The 17,765-nt window shown below is 49.3% G+C and overlaps 1 protein-coding gene across 1 annotated transcript in view; it reads left to right on the top strand.

Moving 5' to 3' along the window:
• The window catches only part of LOC143011682 (GDNF family receptor alpha-2-like), a 41,590-nt gene that overhangs the window by 9,794 nt on the left and 14,031 nt on the right, over positions 1-17,765 (top strand). The window contains exons 3-4 of the mRNA XM_076164646.1: positions 3,332-3,418; positions 12,954-13,332. Of these exons, the coding sequence (XP_076020761.1) occupies positions 3,332-3,418; positions 12,954-13,332 (466 nt within the window). The remainder of the gene's footprint in view (positions 1-3,331; positions 3,419-12,953; positions 13,333-17,765) is intronic.

The following is a 17,765-nucleotide window of genomic DNA, read 5'->3' on the forward strand; positions in this document are numbered from 1 at the left end:
CATGAAGGAAGCGTCCGTGTGCACTTTCCGGGGTGATTTAGGGAGCGGAGTGATCAGTGGAGCTCCGGATTCACTGGCTGCTGCTCATAAAGTTTGGGAGTTATGACTGAAAGGACTCAGCGGGTTTTGGTGTTACGGCCTCGCGTCCTTGGAGGAGGCGGCCGAGCGCTTGCAGGAGGCTGAGGCTGCGCTCGGAATTATTTGTATACAATCGCCGTAAAACAGAAAGTAATGTAAAATGCAGCACGCCTCATGGAACAGGAGTTTTTGGGTGAGTGGCAAATAGGGAACAACAGGATCCAACAATACAATATTTAGAGGGAAAAGTGGGAAACACAACAAGGTGAGTGACAGTTATTAAACCTGACTTTGCTTCCAGCTATGAATGCTTTGCCAAGAATGTCACAGGAAAAAAAAAAATCTATAGGATAGTTTCCATCACCTCAGGGGCAGGGGGAGGGAGGAGGGGGGTGGGGGGTGGGGGGGGGTGGGGGGGGGGTTATAGCCTCATTGATAATGCATATGAAAAGGATGAGTGATGGCGCCTAACAGCTTCATAAAGACTAAAGGCGAAGGACTTGAAGAGCGGCGTCTCTCTCTCTCTCACACTGAAACAAGTAAAAGGCCAGATTGTCTGCTGGAGCCGCGGCGGTCATGCTGCACGCTGTCAGAGCAAATGAAGTCAAACGGAGGCTTAATTACAGCGATAAGTTGTTGCCCTGTGGCTAGAAACATCTTATCGCTAAACAGCTGGGTAGAATTTTCTATGACTTGATGAATGCATAATTGGGTCCAGGGTGACTGTCAAAGAGCACCAGGGCTCAGCCATGCTTCCTGCTGCAGGAGCTTTTCATATCCCGAGGCCGTGTGTGTGTGTATGTGTGTGTGTGTTAGAGATTAGGGTGTGTTGTGCAGTTCTGTGCGAGTTTGTTGCGGCTTGTAACATTCACGTAAATACGCTTTTTAAAATGCATCCAGTTGCGGCTACAATTAGGATTCGACAAAGTTTGCTTTTTTTCGTACAATCGCCCCAAACTACACAAATTTACACTTCTGAAATTTTAATGTGGCGTCTCCCAGAGTTTGATTCATGGCGGCGTGAGAGCCGCTTTCACACTCAGTTGGCTCAGAGCATTTGTTTCTTAACCCTGGAGCATTGCGTTGTTTTGTTGAGGCATATGCGAACAATTGCACAAGCACACACACACATGCACGCAGACTACAACTCGGTTCCGTTTGCGTGCACGTCTCTGCACCGTATTGATCTATTGATCAATGTGTGTGTAGGTGGTGGTTAACGTTACATAAAGCAGCGTTGCTTACAGAACACGCACGTCCGTCATCGATTACGCTGCATGTCAAAGACAATCGCTTGCCCGTGAGCACAAGCATCACACGCAGCACACGCAGCACACGCAGCACACGCAGCACACGCAGCACACGCAGCACAAGCAGCACAAGCAGCACCCTTGCCGTGCTCAGGTGACTCAGTTGGCCGTAGACATAGACGACAACAATAAGCGACAATAAATCCCCCCGAATGTCTTTGTCTCCAAAAACAAAGCTTGGGGTGATGCAGAGGGCTGTGACAAGGTGGGAACGGGACGCAGACAGACACACATCAACATGAACACCACAGAGAGACAAACAAACTCACACAACATGGAGGATTAAACCTCCCTCAGCGTCTCTGCAGCGCCTCTCTGTGTTACCCTCCATTTTCTCTCTGTCTTTGTGTTTTTCGTTTATCTCCTTTTCTGTGTCTCCTGTCCCTTTCTCTGACACACACGCACACACACACACACACACACACACACACACACACACACACACACACGCAGAGTGCAATCCTGGGCTGTGCTAGATGTCAATACCTCTATGGGCTCAGAGAACGGCCCGCTGAGCCGCTCGCTGTTATTACCGTCGTCAATATTGATGGAGAGCGCTGATGTAGAAGTGAAGACGTAAAACAAAGACTTTACACGTGTACACAAGTCTGACGCTGCTCTTCCTCTGATCGCCTCCAGATGACACACGCACTCGACAATATTCTCTCCCGTCGTCTTCGTCGTATGACTGTAAGGTATCTTCACCGCGCTTGCTGCTCGGAGCTGTTTTGTATCATGCGGTCGAAATGGCCGTTGAGCTATTGGCTCAATCGAATCTAAATGTGAGTCACGGAATTTGCAGGCGTGAGGTTTTTACCACTTTGAACATTCCACAGAGATATAACGAGTAGTATATGATGTGTAGGGGATGTACACACACACACACACGCGCTCACACACACACACCTTTCCTGAACCCATTATCCGTACTGCTGCGAGAATGTCTCTTATCAGCTCGCATCATCTCTTTTCCAAGGGAATCTCAAGAAGCGCGGTGATAAACAAAATGTAGTATATCTATTGATCCCATCTGCTGATTGGTCGTCCGGGCAGTGCCGCCGCATAACCCAACAGGTTTCAGATTCTCTCATTTGTAGCAGCGGGTGTGTGTGCGTGCGTGTGTGCTTGCCTGCGAGTGTGTGTGTGTGTGTGTGTGTGTGTGTGTGTGTGTGTGTGTGTGTGTGTGTGTGTGCTCGCCTGCCTCAAAACACCCTGGCTGTGTTTCTGCAGGGATCCGAATGCAAAGCTATTACACACTGGAGGGTTTGTCTCAATCACACCGAATGGCTATGAATTTTAAATGCAGGATTAGAGCCAACAGAGGAGCCGGCACATGGGAGCGGCTCAGTCAGTCGAGTGCTAATTTGATTTTTTTTCTTCTTTTGATTTTGTTTTTTTGTAATTTTATAAACAACTCCAGCAACACATTGTTAACAGGGGAAGATGCATTGCTTCCTCCCCGCAGTCCTTAACCCTCTTCCTCCTCCTAATCAAAGCCGCTAAAAAAATACTATCTCCTAAAAAGGGAAAATAATTTGGCGGGCGGTGAACATTCCCGCTCTCCATATTGCAAAGTGAGGCAGTTGTTTCTCACTGCAGAGGCCCTTCAGAGGAGGGGGGGGGGGGGGTGGTGGTGTGTGTGAGTGGTCAGGCCGCCGCACCGCCCGGAGAGGAAACATTGCAACTTAACGGCTTCGTAAATTTTCTACCTGCCTCCAAGTCTGAGATTAATTGCCTCTGCTGAGCGGTAAAATGAAAGATAAATAGCCGACTTATTAAATACTTCATAAGAAAACACATCGGGACAGGAAGGAGTGAAAAGGGAACGAGCTTCCCGTTAACGTGCGTTTGCGGTTGAAATGCGTCCCTCAACTGTCGAGTAGGAATGTTTCATTTAACGTCTCCACCTCTCTGACCCTCTCTCATCCTCTCTGTTGTTTCAGGTGCCGAGGAGTACGAGACGTCCCCCTATGAGCCCGTGGCCTCCGTCCGACACCCCGACGTGTTCCGCTTGGCCTCCATCATCTCAGGTACGACACACACACACACACATATGCCACTGCATGTGTTTGAACTTCCGGCGTGGCCTCTGTGATTCATCACCTCGCAATCAGCAGCGGCGATATGCCACAATTCTCACCAGGGGGCAAGATGGAGGCAAGATGGAGGCTCCTCCGGGTTAAATAACGCTGATGCAATCTCATATCAGCACGTCGCCGCCCTGCAAATGAACCGAGCTGCTATCTTTTGATCTTCCTCCCTCACACACCAGCACAGAGGAGTGCATGTGCATTCCAACCTTCCACATTCCACGCCTATTGATTTTGCTTTCAATTTGATTTCCTATTTGGTTTTTCTAATTAAACACCTCGGCGTCCAGCGGGGGGAGCTGTAGGCGCCCCTGTTTTTAATTTACAGGTTGCCGTGGCGTCACTAATCGATGTAGATCTTATTATAAAGACCGCTACTACAGTTTAAAGGAGAAAGCGGATACGTACAGTAGGTGTGACCAGACACAGGGATGATGATGATGTGTGTGTGTGCGCGCTCGTACGTGTGTGTGTATGTGTGTGTGTGTGTGTGTGTGTGTGTGTGTGTGTGTGTGTCGCCAGCGCCTCGGGCTACAGCCGTTTGAAAATCCGAACCATTTCCGTCTCATCCGGCTCTGACAGGAATATTCTGCAGGATGTTCTTTTCTCTTTCTCGTCTCTCCTCCGTCTGCTTCCAGTCGCGCTCTTGCCAGCAGCACTTCTCCAAACACTAAAGACGGCGGCACATTTTCCTTTTTGCTTGGCTGATGTATCTCGCTTTGTTTCATATCTGGGAGGTACAACAAAGACAGGCCTTTTTTTATGCATAATCCCCTCAGATTGAAGTCAGCGGTGTATCACTTGTTTTTGAAAATACGCTTCTTTGATAAATTAAATGGAGAAATGCAGCAAAAGAAATATATTTTTATATTTCTCTTATTTAAAGTGCAGCGCTTTGATTTACTTGTAGGAAGCCACATCAAGCTGCCTTCCTTCATTTAAGCGCGTTTAGTCATCAAAGAGCCTCGGCCCACCAGGCCGCTCTGTGTCCGGGTCCAAACACTGTGATATCTGGGGGAACAAGGTAACGTGGTGCAGCGGAACAAATATTAAGACACCAACAGGGGACTCATTACTGTATCCATTTGGCTTGGGCTGTTTCCTCCCTATTCTCTCCAAGGTGAAATATTGGATTTGCTCTCAGAAATCTATTTAGCCGCAAGCTTTCCTCATTATTTATCATTTCTGAGGACGGAGTAATTGATTGTGGCACCGAGAGGAAACCACGGGCAAACAGATAAGTAATCACACACTCGCTCTATGGAAGTACTTTTCGCTTCGATTACCAAAACTGCACAAAAGTATCCATAATCACGTGTGTAAATGTTAAACTGCGCAGAGACTCGGGGAATATATGATATCTGTTTGAGTTGATGAGGGCAGGGGGAAGTCTGCTCTCCAGGAGGAAAGGTAGGGAATTGAAAAATAATCTCTTGCACTTTGAAAAGTTTTGTGTGTGAGACCAAGATAAGAGAAGAGAGAGAAGTAGTCAAGAAACACACTCACTCTGCCTACGACTTTCAACTAGACACAGTGTGGATTGTCTTCCTCTGCGTCGCCGTGGGTGACACCTGGAGAAGAGCGCTGTTATATTTCACCACGATGTCACCTTGTAATCGCTGTTATTTTAAACATATGTGGAAACTAAAGACTTGCACTGTGTCTCTTCCACTCGGCTTTTGGCTCCTCCGTTAACTCAGGCCTCTGCTATGTTTCTATGTGAGCAGCCTCCCGTGTTAATCCCCTCGTGCCACAGAGCGGCGGAGATGCTCTTCAATTTGAATGCACGTCGCAAATTGTGCTCAAAAACTACATTTCTACTTTGCCGTTTTTCCTCCCAGCAGGCCCTCAGTTGCACAGCGCTGCTGTCAGGCTGAGCGAGACCAATTTAGAGCGAAATTTGTCGGGAGTACAAAACACACAAGTTATGTTGGAGGATAGAGATGTAAACTAAAGCGTCTCTCTTTTCTTGACAATAGTCAACAGCTCAACATGGCGCCGCTTTTCAGTCTAACATCCTGATTGTTCTCCCCTCATATATGTGACTCCGGAATGTTAATTTACATCTGTCATTTTTTAATCCTGTAAGTGAAAATTCACATCCAAATATTTGGACGATGTCACGAAAATTCATGCCTCGGCGGCGAGGTCGTGGCGTAGCAGCACTCGTCTTCATGCCGCGACGGCGCCCACCTTCTTCTTCCCACCGCCGAGCTGCGACGTGACAGTTCACTCTGGTAACCTGCTCCACTTGTCAGATGTCGCGGTGTGGGGAGGCAATTACGGCTCCGTACCATCAACTCGTGCACGCCGGCGGAGGATGAATCCTGCGTGAAATGGGATGATGGTTACATACTGGAGCTCCTTTGTTGCAGGCCAGCCTACAGCCACATGGGTGGAATATGCCATGATTGTACGAGGGTGACAACTCCAGCTGGAGAAAAGAAGGCGTCTGTGTGTGTGTGTGTGTGTGTGTGTGTGTGTGTGTGTGTGTGTGCGTGAGGGAGGGAGTGTAAAACGTTGAAGGCAAGACATTGAGCTAATTAGAGAGTGAGACAGCCAAAAAGAGAGCGAGAGAGGGAGTCTGACATTTCGGTGCCTTATTATGTAATAGCTGCTGTAGTCGTGCTCCTGCAATGAAAAGAAGTGCAGTGACAGAAGAGGGAATATCAGACCAAATCAACAGAACTGTGTGTGAAGTGCACTTTACTCTCCGCACCGCAACACCAAACACAGACGGCAGGAATAACCTGCACGCGAGCGAGCGAGCGGGCGGGCGAGTGAGCGAGCTGTAATTTCCCATAATTTCCTGCGTTTCTCAGCTGTCCTCCTCCACTCCAGAGTTCCATTATGTGTCACAGGTACAGTCACAGTCACGCACTTGAACATTCCCTAATTTATTGGCCGACAACACGCAGTCTATGTCGATTTGAACTCGGGCAGATAAGGGAAGGCGAGCAATTAAATCTATGAAGGCCCAGTTTCTAGATTTACAGCCTGTAACTATTTCTTTCCGTTTCTCGGTTTGGAGCAAAGGTAGTCAGTCGATGACCCACTGCTCCGAATCAATACTACACACTCACACACACTCACACACTCACATATGGAGGGAGGTGGGATGGCTGCATGGCTCCCACAATCCTTCCTCCACACTCCATTAAGACTCCTTATCAAAGCCCCAAAATGGCTGCCGAGTCCGCCCAGCATGCATAGAGATCATCCACTGTAATTGTTAATGTGCTCCGTGTGAAATGTATTCCGTTACCTTTGACCCGCTGCCGAGCTAATTAACTTATTAGGAGCAAGAGGGCAGAGTATAATCCGGCGCTCGGGAGTCCCTGCAGGAATTAAGTTGAACAGCCCCGAGTTAGACCTTGTAACTCGCTGCACCGAGCGTCTCACCTCGCTCGCCCACTTGCTCGCCCGCCGCCCGCTCGCTGTGCCCGCCGTCCAATTAAACCCAGAGAGCCATTTCCACAGCTGAGGGGGGAGGAGGGGGGAGGGGGGGAGGCAACAGCCGTGCTCAGCATGCAGCTGGAATGTTCGCCACTTTGCATGCTTGTCCTCGAGACCGAGACGAACGCTTAGCAACACTTCAGTTCTGTCGGTGTGTGTGTGTGTGTGTGTGTGTGTGTGTGTGTCTGTGTGTGTGTGTGTGTGTGTGTGTGTAATACCCGGGTATGTTTACCTTCCGCCTGTAGGTGCGGTTTGTTTGAACAGGTGAGAAAACCCGAATGCAGCACCAGAGCCATTTTACTGTATTCAGCCCACTTACAGGAAGTGAGCAGAACACGGCGTGAATGTGATGGTGACGGTTAGCAGGTGATGAGGGAGATTCTGCTGAGCACGCCGAGCTGGAACAGGCAGCAGCTGTGTTTGGGTATGACTGCAGCTCCTCCTGTCGTCATTTTTGCTCATTATTTCGCCCTCACGTCCCGCATCCTCTCTGACCAATGGAGGAGTGACAGCCCCGCCCCTTTAACCGTTCGTTTCCTCTCACTTACTGGACTCACCTGGTGTTACTCCACTTCCCCTTTCACGCTTGAAGCTAAATGCTGTTTTTACCACTCAGGCTGCTGATGCAATTCCCCCCCGACCCAGCGGGCAGCAGCAAAACCCCCAAAAAGCTCTGACAACCTGCTTCGCTTTGCTGGTATTTGGGTTGTAAATGAACAAATCTGTGTTGCTGTGATTTGATGAATCATTTGGTCCGTTGCTCTAATTGGACAGGAGTTGCGGCATCTCTGCATCAGTCTTACCTGGACTAACGCACAGCTTCCTGCTGCTTACGGCTAACACACCCTCCTCCTCTTCCTCTTCCCCCCTCCCGGCCTCAGCTCGGCTCTGTGTGTGTCTGTAATGAGTGTTGTTGTGTGTCGCTCACTTATCAGGGTATCAGCATATTTCTTCTAGTAGGTTTGAATTAAACAGCAGCTCCTGATCCACGCGGCTGTTAGCTGCTCACCAGCTACTCGCAATACTGACCTGACACACACACACACACACACACACACACACACACACAAACACACACACACACACGTCTCATTATTTCAGCCCATCATAGGAACAAACATCATGAATATTAAGCCTCTTGGGGGCGCAAAGGAGTCCAAGAATGTGAATTCCACAGGATGAAGCGGAACTTGAAGGCAGATGCTTTTAAACAGCTTTGGAGAGTGTTTGGAATGATTTAGGATTCATTTGGACGAGCACGTCTCATCTCTTCCCACACACACACACACATACAAACACACACACAAACACATATTTTACATGTGCAAATATTTAGCGTTCTCTCCTTATTTGTGCCCTCTCTCTCTCTCTCTCTCTCTCTCTCTCTCTCTCTCTCTCTCTCTCTCTGTCACCTTCTCTCTCCCCGGGAACATTATCATGACACCATCGCCCATTTCCGTCTCTCTAAAGCTCTGTGATAGACCTGCGCACTGCACCCCTCTTCTTCCTCCCTCTTCCTCCACTCCCCTCGCCGCCCCACCGCAGTAGCACTGCCGTGCAGCGCTAATGACTGATGAGGCCTTTGACACAGAAATGCTTGACATGCTCCTCGGGGTCCCCGCTAAAGACTTCCCCTAACAAGCTTGCACGCTCGCCCTGGGCCGTATTAACTCCAAACTTTGGCACCTCTCCTAATTACGGAGAACATACGCAGAGCCGAGTCTCTCTGTGTGCTAACCTGCGCTGAACTCCCCTCTGCAGCGCAGCGTCCCCGGAGGATGGGATGATATATGAAATGCAGAATTCAAATTAGGCTGACGGTGAGCAATTACAGGGGGGGAAGGAAAGGAAGGGAGATTTCCTGACTCTCGGGGAGAAAACACCCAAATCCAGATACGGCGTACGTGAATGTTTTACCCACTTGCTCCATCCTCCTCCTCCTGCTGCTGCTTATCCTGCTCCTCCTCCTCCCGCTGCTCCCTCACTTTACCTCTCACACGCTCATGTTATTGTCCTTCTTTGTTCTCTCCCCAGGAAAACGGGTAATTTTGGCTGTTTGGCCCCCTCTCTCTCTCCCTCTCATTTTCTCTCTCTCCCTGTCATTTTCTCTCTCTCCCTCTCTCTCTCTCTCTCCCTCTCCCTCTCCCTCTCCCTCTCCCTCTCCCTCTCCCTCTCTCTCTCTCTCCCACTCCCTCTCCCTCTCCCTCTCCCTCTCCCTCTCTCTTTCTCTCTCTCTCTCTCTCTCTCTCTCTCTGACTACATATAGAAAGAATAGACTGGTATTTTCCCCCATATTGCCGCTGCCGGGGTCTAATTTATGGCGCCCACAGAGCAGAGAGCCCTATTAAAAGTCTATTTACAGTCAAACAGCAGGGTCGGGGCGAGCGATGGCTGTACTCTGTGATGATGGTGCTTTAACTGTTGTTGACATCGACTAAATGTTATATGGCTGCATTTTCCGTGCACGCGCAAGTAAACATCATCAGACTTTCAATTTGCGTCTCATCCTCTTAAAATGTTCTTTTGTGTCTTCTGCCTTTCCCGGCGTTTATCAGAATAAGTCCAACTTTGTGCTCATGTGAAACGCTTCTCATAGATCTGTCTGCGATAGAAAGGTTTGTATTGTTTTACACTGCAGCCAACAGGTATGCAGACATAATGGAAGAAATTCATTATTGATGGCGTATCCTGCACTTAATAGCATTTGTTGTTTTGTTCTTCGCCACCCATCATCAATCTGTGCATCATTATTCACTCTCTCACTCGCTCGCTTGCTCACTCACTCACTCACTCGGGTCCCTGCTCACTCGTTAATGTATAGCACAGCAGACAGGAAGGTAAGTAAATAGATGTGTGTGTGTGTGTCTATTGTGTTGCTGCGAGCTGTTGATTGCGGCGCTGATGTGTTGGGTTAATTATTCCGAGCAAGAGTTGCACGTCGGTGCTGAATGAGTTTGGGTTAATTGAAAGCTCTCCAGCACGCGGCGGTAAGTGGCCGTCCAATCTGTGCGCCGGCGTTCCTCTTATTTCATCTCTACTATCTGTCACCATCAGCACCGTAATCAACTGCTCCAGTCGCCGCTCCCCTCTTAAAGCTTTTTCCATCTTTGTACGTGACTTATCGTCAGCTTATCAGCCCCCTTTCTCCGAACATTATGGCCGAATATGTTTGCCGAAAAACCTTTGTGGTAATGCACTTGGAAAATCAATTATCACTCTGTAACACAATCCACCACATTTCCCCTCCTGTCTCCACTTCCATCCTGCCTTCCTCCTCCATTATCCTGTTTGTGTGTGAGCACGTCCGAGCCGTCCGCTGGGCTCTGTGTCTTGTGTTCGCCTCAGGACATCTTTTTGGTTTTCGCACCAAATCCAATCTCGCCTCCCCAATCAGAAGAAGTAGAATCTCGTCCGTCGCAGCTTCGACCCGGCTCGCTCAGATAAATCTTAGCGGCTCATCCTCTTCCGATTTTCTTTTCATCCCGGGCCCCCCAGTGGCCCACATTAGCGCCTGCACGCATCTGCAGGAGACGGGAGCAGCTGCAATCCATCAACCTAATACAGCCAGGAGGCCTTGACCCCCGTACTGCTAACCTCGCGGCCAGCTGGACTGCGCCTGGCCCCGTCAGGCCCCTTCAGGCCCGCCTTAGCCAAGCTTGGCCCAGTTTAGCAGAACTTTGGCCTCGCCACCGCCCCCTTTCATGCCCCAGGCCCGAGTCGACTCTCCTCTGATTCTCATTCTAATCACAGATCAAGCGAGGCTGCTCCCTCTCGCCAAGGTTGGCTAATTGTCCTACATCCGCAGGTTAGAGGTCAGCTAAGTGCTGCGTAAGGTGATGTGTTACACTAACAAGACTGACCGGGTTACGTCGCGTCAAAATGTGTCCTCGCTCATCAGGGTGCGAAGCTAAACCAGGATCGAGGGTCTTGAGGTCAAATTGATGATGAATACCGTCTTTGTTTAGTAAAGAAGTCGTGTGTTTTCAGTTGAGCTCTCTGGTGGCAAACACGGTAAAATTCACTTCTGTGTTGAATAACTCCATTTGTTTAATTCTCCACATTCCTCTCTCAGCCTTGTTTATCTGAGTACCTGCTACATTTAACCTTGATGCGTCAAATGAACAGAAAGCCGGATTAGCCCCGTCTTCCTCCGTCGCTGATGAACTCCGGATCTTCTACTTCTCATGTTTTGCGGCGGCTGTGACTTTTGTTTTTTATCTGACGTGATCTGAATCCACAAACACGCACTATCCATCTATTTCGCCCCCCTGCTGGGCTGCGCTGTGTCCGCTCCATGTATCCCCCCATTTCTAGGATTGATAATGTCCGACGCGCCGCTCGGAAACAACGCGGCGTCTCTGACACACACACACACACACACACACGCTCTCTAAAATAAATGGTCTCCTTCCTGCTCCGGGCCGCCTGATGGACGCAGAGTGAGATTGGTTCTGTTGAATAAGAGATGAATCTCTCTTGGTGTCACCGCGCTGCCACGACCTCTGAAACATCATTATCTACAGGGGAGGGAGGTTAACTTGTCTAATATCGCCTGAACACAAGAGAGGAGCTCCGCCAGTGAAGGAGCGCCACCCGGCTTCATCACCGCTCAAGCTCTGGGAAAAGGTGCCGGCGTTTTCCGTGCTGCCGCGGTTTTTGGGCGCAGCAGAAAACATCCCAACACACCTAATGACTTAATCTGTTTTCCACAAATATGATGTGCAGCCTGAGGGGTAATTGCGACGTTTCAGTTTGTGATTACACGCCGCAAAAAAAACACCCGAAACAAGGGAACTTAATCTTGTAGTTGAACCATCCGATATGCAGTTTATACAGCCCAGTGTGTGTGTGTGTGTGGTTGTGTGCCTTTGCATGGGAGTGTGCATGTGAGTGTGCGTGTGTGAGTGAGAGAGAGAGTGAGAATGTGTCTGTCTGTGTGTGTGTGTGTGTGTGTGTGTGTGTGTGTGTGTGTGTGTGTGGGAGGGGGGGGGGTAAGTGTGGGAGTGTGTGTGTGTGTGTGTGTGAGAGAGAGAGAGTGTGTGTATGTGTGTGGCAGTGTGTGTGTCTGTGTGTGTGTGTGAGCGTGTGTGCATGTGAGTGTGCGTGTGTGAGCGTGTGAGTGAGGGTGTGTGTGAGGGAGAGTGAGAATGTGTCTGTCTGTGTGTATGTGTGTGTGTGTGTGTCTGTGGGGGGGGGTAAGTGTGGGAATCTTTGTGTGTGTGTGTGTGAGAGAGAGTGTGTGTGTGTGTGTGTTTGTGTGTGTGTCTATGTATGTGTGTTTGTGTGTGTGTGTGTGTGTGTGTTTGTGTGTGTTTGTGTGTGTGTGAGGCTTTGCCAAGTCCTTGAGCAGATGCTTCACTATTTACTGTTTGCTTCCTCGCTGACCAACATTCTCATCAATAAACTTACAGAAATTATTGACATTCTCACCTCGTCGATATTCCGCCGCACCAAGGACTCGTGTTCCCTTCACGCCACCACAGCCAATTCAAGTGTATTGTTTGCCGCACTACGAGTCGGATAAATGTTTTGTGTGAGATGGCAATGGGCAATGAAGAATAACCGGAAATTAATGATTTATCTGTGTAAAATATGAAACGGGCTGTTTAATCCGTTAATACTCCAGCACGTCAGGTGTGCGGCTGGGATGAATAATTCAGCGTGTGTGTGAGGCGTGTAGCGTCTCTGCGGCTCTTTGCTGGAGGTTGAAGCTGAAGTGAGACTGAAGCTTCTTCTTTAACACTTTCAATCAACTCTGTGCTGAGACACAACACAACATTTATGATTTCATCTGTTTCTATGCTAAACTATAGTTTAGCATAGAAAAAACTATAGTTTAGCATAGAAGATGGATAGAAGATGGATCGTGTGGGAATCAAAGCCGATCAGTGGAAGGATCGCAGCGCCTTTCGTGATTACATTTGTTCTGTGTTTGTGTTCTGATAAAGTGCTCAGACATTTCCCCCACTAGCTGGCGCTCTAATTCTGATTTCTGTAGTTTTCTTCTTCTTCTTCTCAGGGATGCACACGGTGGCCCCGAGAGCCTTCCACTGTCCCGACTCGGGCAAAACCTGCAACCCCTGCCTGGACGCGGCCAAGGCCTGCAACCTCAACAGCACCTGCAAGAAGCACCGCTCGGCCTACATCTACACCTGCGGCAAGGGGGACCCCAACAAAGGTGAGACCTGCAACCGCAAGCGCTGCCACAAGTCCCTGAGGCAGTTCCTGGACCGAGTGCCTGCCGAGTTCAGTCACCGCCTGCTGTTCTGCCCGTGTCAACACGAGGGATGCTCAGAGCGACGCAGGCAGACCATCGTGCCCGACTGCTCCTTCAAGGACAAGGTCAAGCCCAACTGTCTGGAGCTACGGAGGGTCTGCCGCCAGGACGCCCTCTGCAGGTGAGCAGGGGAAGGGAGTCTTGATCTCCACAGTATATGTGACTCTATCATCCGTGTGTGTTTTTGTTTAGCCGGCTTGACAGATGGATTTTAGCACCGCGCTTACGAGATGAGCTGCAGTCAAACACATCAGAGGATACATTATCATCTCCTTATATTCATGAAAAATGAGGGGAAAAAAAGTAAATTGAATCCTCTTCTTCCAGTCGTTTTCCCATTTGACTGCAATTTCCTTCCTCCTGTGGCGTTCTAAAGTTTTACATTTCTCTGCTGTAACTATGCCAGCGGAGTAATTAGACTTTTCGGAGGGGGGGAGCTGCAGCTATTAGCAGGATGAAGATGTGAGGCTAAGTTGAAGGGACAACGCTCAATTAAGCCCAACAAAACATTAGTGGATCACTCTGGCTGCGCGAGGCCTCTATTGGATTCAAGAGGCCGCATTCAATTCACTGCTAGCGAGCCATGACGTGTCTGCTGCTGTTTGTGCCGCTGCGAACAGGTGAAGAGCAGGCGGACGAGCGAGCGACCGGACGGCGAGCGTGTGAGCGGGCGGGATAACGGACCGCCTGCTGTCAAGATCCTTCCGCCTCCCCGAGGACCAACGGGACCCGCGCAGGCGCCAATAAATCTCCAAGTGCAGGTGGCTCGCTGGGACGCGCCTGCTGCTCATTAGTCTAATAGCATGAAAATGTTGGACGTTTAAATAATTCTAAGCATTTAAAAGCCCATTAATGAGCCTAATGGAGTCCGACCGTGTGTAACAGCACCAGAGCCCTCAGCTAAAAATAAGACCGTGAGATACTGGGAGGGAAACTTCAGGCTGCGTCTCTGTTTTCCCGACAGAACAGACGATTAGGTGTCGAGTCTCAACGGCGTTTGTGGTTTAAACGCAATCGAAGCGTCTGTCCAACGTCAGCGGACGATGGAGGAAGGAGAAGACGGAGACACGTCGCTGCTTTGTTACTCCCAGTGGCAGAGTGCTTCTTTCTCAGTAAACTACAAATGAATCCCAAAGCCTAAACCTGAACCTTTTTCATGCCTTTTACGTGTTTCCTTGATTCCTCTCTCCACTTTTCAGTCCTAACTGTACGTGCCGGAAAAATTAAGAATGATTTACAGAGAGAGAGAAATCCAATGTGCACTTTCTTTGATTACACTCTTTTAACCCCAGGTGCTGAGTGTGTATGTGTGTGTTTCTCAGCAGAGCAGATTAGTGGCCATGCACACTGACTACCCGTGACCAGTATTTCTACGTTGGTTCACATTCATCCTCTCTGAATAGACGTCAGCAGACTTCCATTCCAGAGCCTTAATGGCAAAACTCAATTCCTCTCCTACTCCGGCACTAAATCCAGCCGCCGCGCTGGTAAAGTCGGGAAACTCTGCCGCCTCTCCCCCGATTTATGATTGTCTTGATAATTACCTGCTTGCCTGCTTTGTGTAATCTGTTCTGGGGCTGATGTTGCTTTCTCTGACCTTTTCGGGGCCCTCAGGTGTCTGCAGTGCTGCTCCTTATTGAGACGGATGGAACAGAACGTTAAAGCTCATTATCTTTAGCCGCGTCGAGGTCAACAGCTCGACTCACGCACACACACGCGCACCTGAACACACACTAAGTGACACATCAATGGCATTACAGTGTCATTCAGCAAACAGGCACACACACTCATCTGACTCAAACCACTTTTAAGCTGGAACACGACTATTATAATCTACAGCTTGAGTGCCACGTTTCCCCGCGGTGACTAAGTGCGACGGTGCAGACGAATGTCACTTCGATTCAATTACATGGCGATGTCATTGGTCAGTGCTGGGCTGACAGAGCTCTCTGATTGGTGATTTTATCCTCCCTTAAGGTGCTCACAGTCGCCACCATCCAGCCAGATATCCTTAAAGTGACAGTAAAGTGTCCTCTATCTGTCTGATGTCCCACATCATTGCCGGGACGCTTTTATGTCCCAATTTTCCTCCCAGACTTGAAAGCACCGCATCATTATTGCTCGTTTCCTAATTGCGACTTGCTGATTTCGACCTCATAATGCATCTAAAGCTGCGTTACATTAAAAACACCCGGTTTGGTTTTTCCCAGGAACCATTGAAGTCTTATATTTGTCTTCATTTGATGTGCTGCTGCAGTATAGTGTTGCATCAAATTGAATTCAAAACTGATTTGTCATGCAAACGGTGCCAAAGTCAAGAAATTGGAGTTTGTTTTTGTACAAAATTGGTGTGAAACATAAGCGAACAATTTAGAAAACAACTATCCCAGAGCCATGTGGACGTCCTCCCAGGGAGCCCGCAAAGTTTCCCCGTCTTGCTCATCCCCTGCCAGAGATGTGTTGATAAAGGCAGGGGAGGATCATCGAGCGGAGCGCTGCCTCCCACGGGGGGCGGCTGTCTCACTCCAAACAGGCCAAACGCAGCCCGCCTGAGCTCATTTCAGCTTAACACAGGGGAGGGATCCAGAGGGGGGGAAGGAGGGAGAGATAATGAGACGGAGAGAGAGAGAGAGGAGGAGGAGGAGGAGGAGGGGAGAGGGAGGGACATCGATCTGGGGGCCGAGGAGCTGCTGCAGCAGGTTGAAGGTCAGAGGTTTGGTCAGGCAGCGATGGATCTCTGCAGTAACGAGCGTGAGAGGGAGAAACGGTTTGGAAACAGAGTTTGAAGGTGCAGCAGCTTCTTCTTTCACTGTTTTGAAACATTCATTAGAATTTTCCTCATTTTGGAGTTTGAGATGCAGCGTGTCAGATGCCAGCTTGGCGCTGGTTTATATATTTGGAGTCAGTTCAAATTGTTCCAGGTGGAGCTCAGAACTCAATAAAACAGCAGATTAAATAGTTGAAAGAATTTCAAATAAATAATTTTGGCTGGAGCTTGGGCGGCATATTGGGCCGGTAGATTTGCTCTCTCTCCTGGGTCCTCTGGAGCTGGCTTGTTGACTCACTCTGGAGGCCCGGGGACTGCAGGTGGACAGAGAACAAGCAGTAAAAGGAGCTGCTCTTATTTCAACACCTGGTTGGGTTTTTGCCGCTGCTATTGTGTGATTTTCTCCCATAATCCTCAGCAAACAGACAGAGACGCACTCTGACTCTCTCTCTCTCACTCCTCCGTCGCCCTGCAGTCGTTACGACAGCTCCTGGATGTATTAAGTCGGGCCTCCCGGGGCGACTGAGTGATACTCGTCTATATCTGGCCGTGCTGTTGCAGTGTGTGCGTGATTGTGCATAAGTATGTGTGCTAACAGAGGCCATAGAGACTTCCACCTCCATCTCCGCCTCTGTCTCTGTTCCCGTGACGTTTGCGGCGCACATGCCTGATCCATTGAGCAGTGAGTCGTAGATGTGCACTGTATTGATTGTCGGAAGGTTCAATGAAACACTCCTATCTTTGATTTATACCCCCTGGTCTTGGCGCTGGCTGGACGCTCTTTGATTGAGTTCTCTGGCCGGTGGGTTTCCAAAGAGGAGGAGCTGGGAATCAATCAATCACTGTACAGGTGAGATGACCCAGTTTGGGAGATGCAGACCTCAACTTACAGAGAACTTACTTGGTTACAAAACCAACTCACTCCCTCTCTCTCTCTCTCACACACACACACACACACACTGTCCTTAATCAGCCTGCTCTGTTCTATCTTGACAACTCAAGCCTCCAGTGAAGGGGAACAGCGTAGGGAAGTGACTGGCCCAGATGGTGTTACTCTGTACAAGCGGAGACCAAACCAAAGCAAATCTGGATGCTGCTGCACTTTTATCATCATTTTGTCTCTCCCTTTCCTCACGTTTTTTTTTGTTCTTCCTCTTCCTGTCCAACACACCACACACACACACACACACACACACACACACACACACACACACACACACACACTTGTCTTCCTATAGTTTGTAAGTGTGTCCTGAAAGTAATTCTGGGACTGTTCCTCTCACTTTGGTCACAATAGGAGCTATCAGAGTGAAGTGTCTTTTTTGATGTGGCTGTTTTTGCAAGCCAAGCATGTGTCACTTACTGACCTTTTCCTCGTACATACTCCAGTTTGCTGCAGTATTGCGGCTTTTTAATCAGGCTTCGGCTGCGGCGGAGACGTGCTCGCCTCGCCGGGCTCTGCGCGCACACACACACGCTCACACGCTCACACACGAGAGAGATGCAAGCGAGAGTGCTGGAGAGCGAGGCAGAATCGGTGAGAGGAAGAGGAGCTGTGCGTTTCATTCCAATGCCTGGATTAGTCAAGTCTGCGCCCGCTCACCCCCTCGCTGTAATCTCAGCGGGAACATCGTATGAGAGGCGCAGTCATTACCCATCACCTGCCCTTCCTCTTCCTCCTCAATAACTTCCTCCTATAGCGCTCCATCTATTATTAATGCTAATATTGTCAGTAGGATTTCAGCCATATGCTTAAATAGTTTTGGAGGTGTGGGAGGACACACTCT

This window comes from Genypterus blacodes, unplaced genomic scaffold, assembly GCF_046128005.1.
Source record: "Genypterus blacodes isolate CSIRO-AG114 ecotype Tasmania unplaced genomic scaffold, CSIRO-AGI_Gbla_v1 ptg000138l_1, whole genome shotgun sequence".
Classification (NCBI taxonomy): Eukaryota; Metazoa; Chordata; class Actinopteri; order Ophidiiformes; family Ophidiidae; genus Genypterus; species Genypterus blacodes.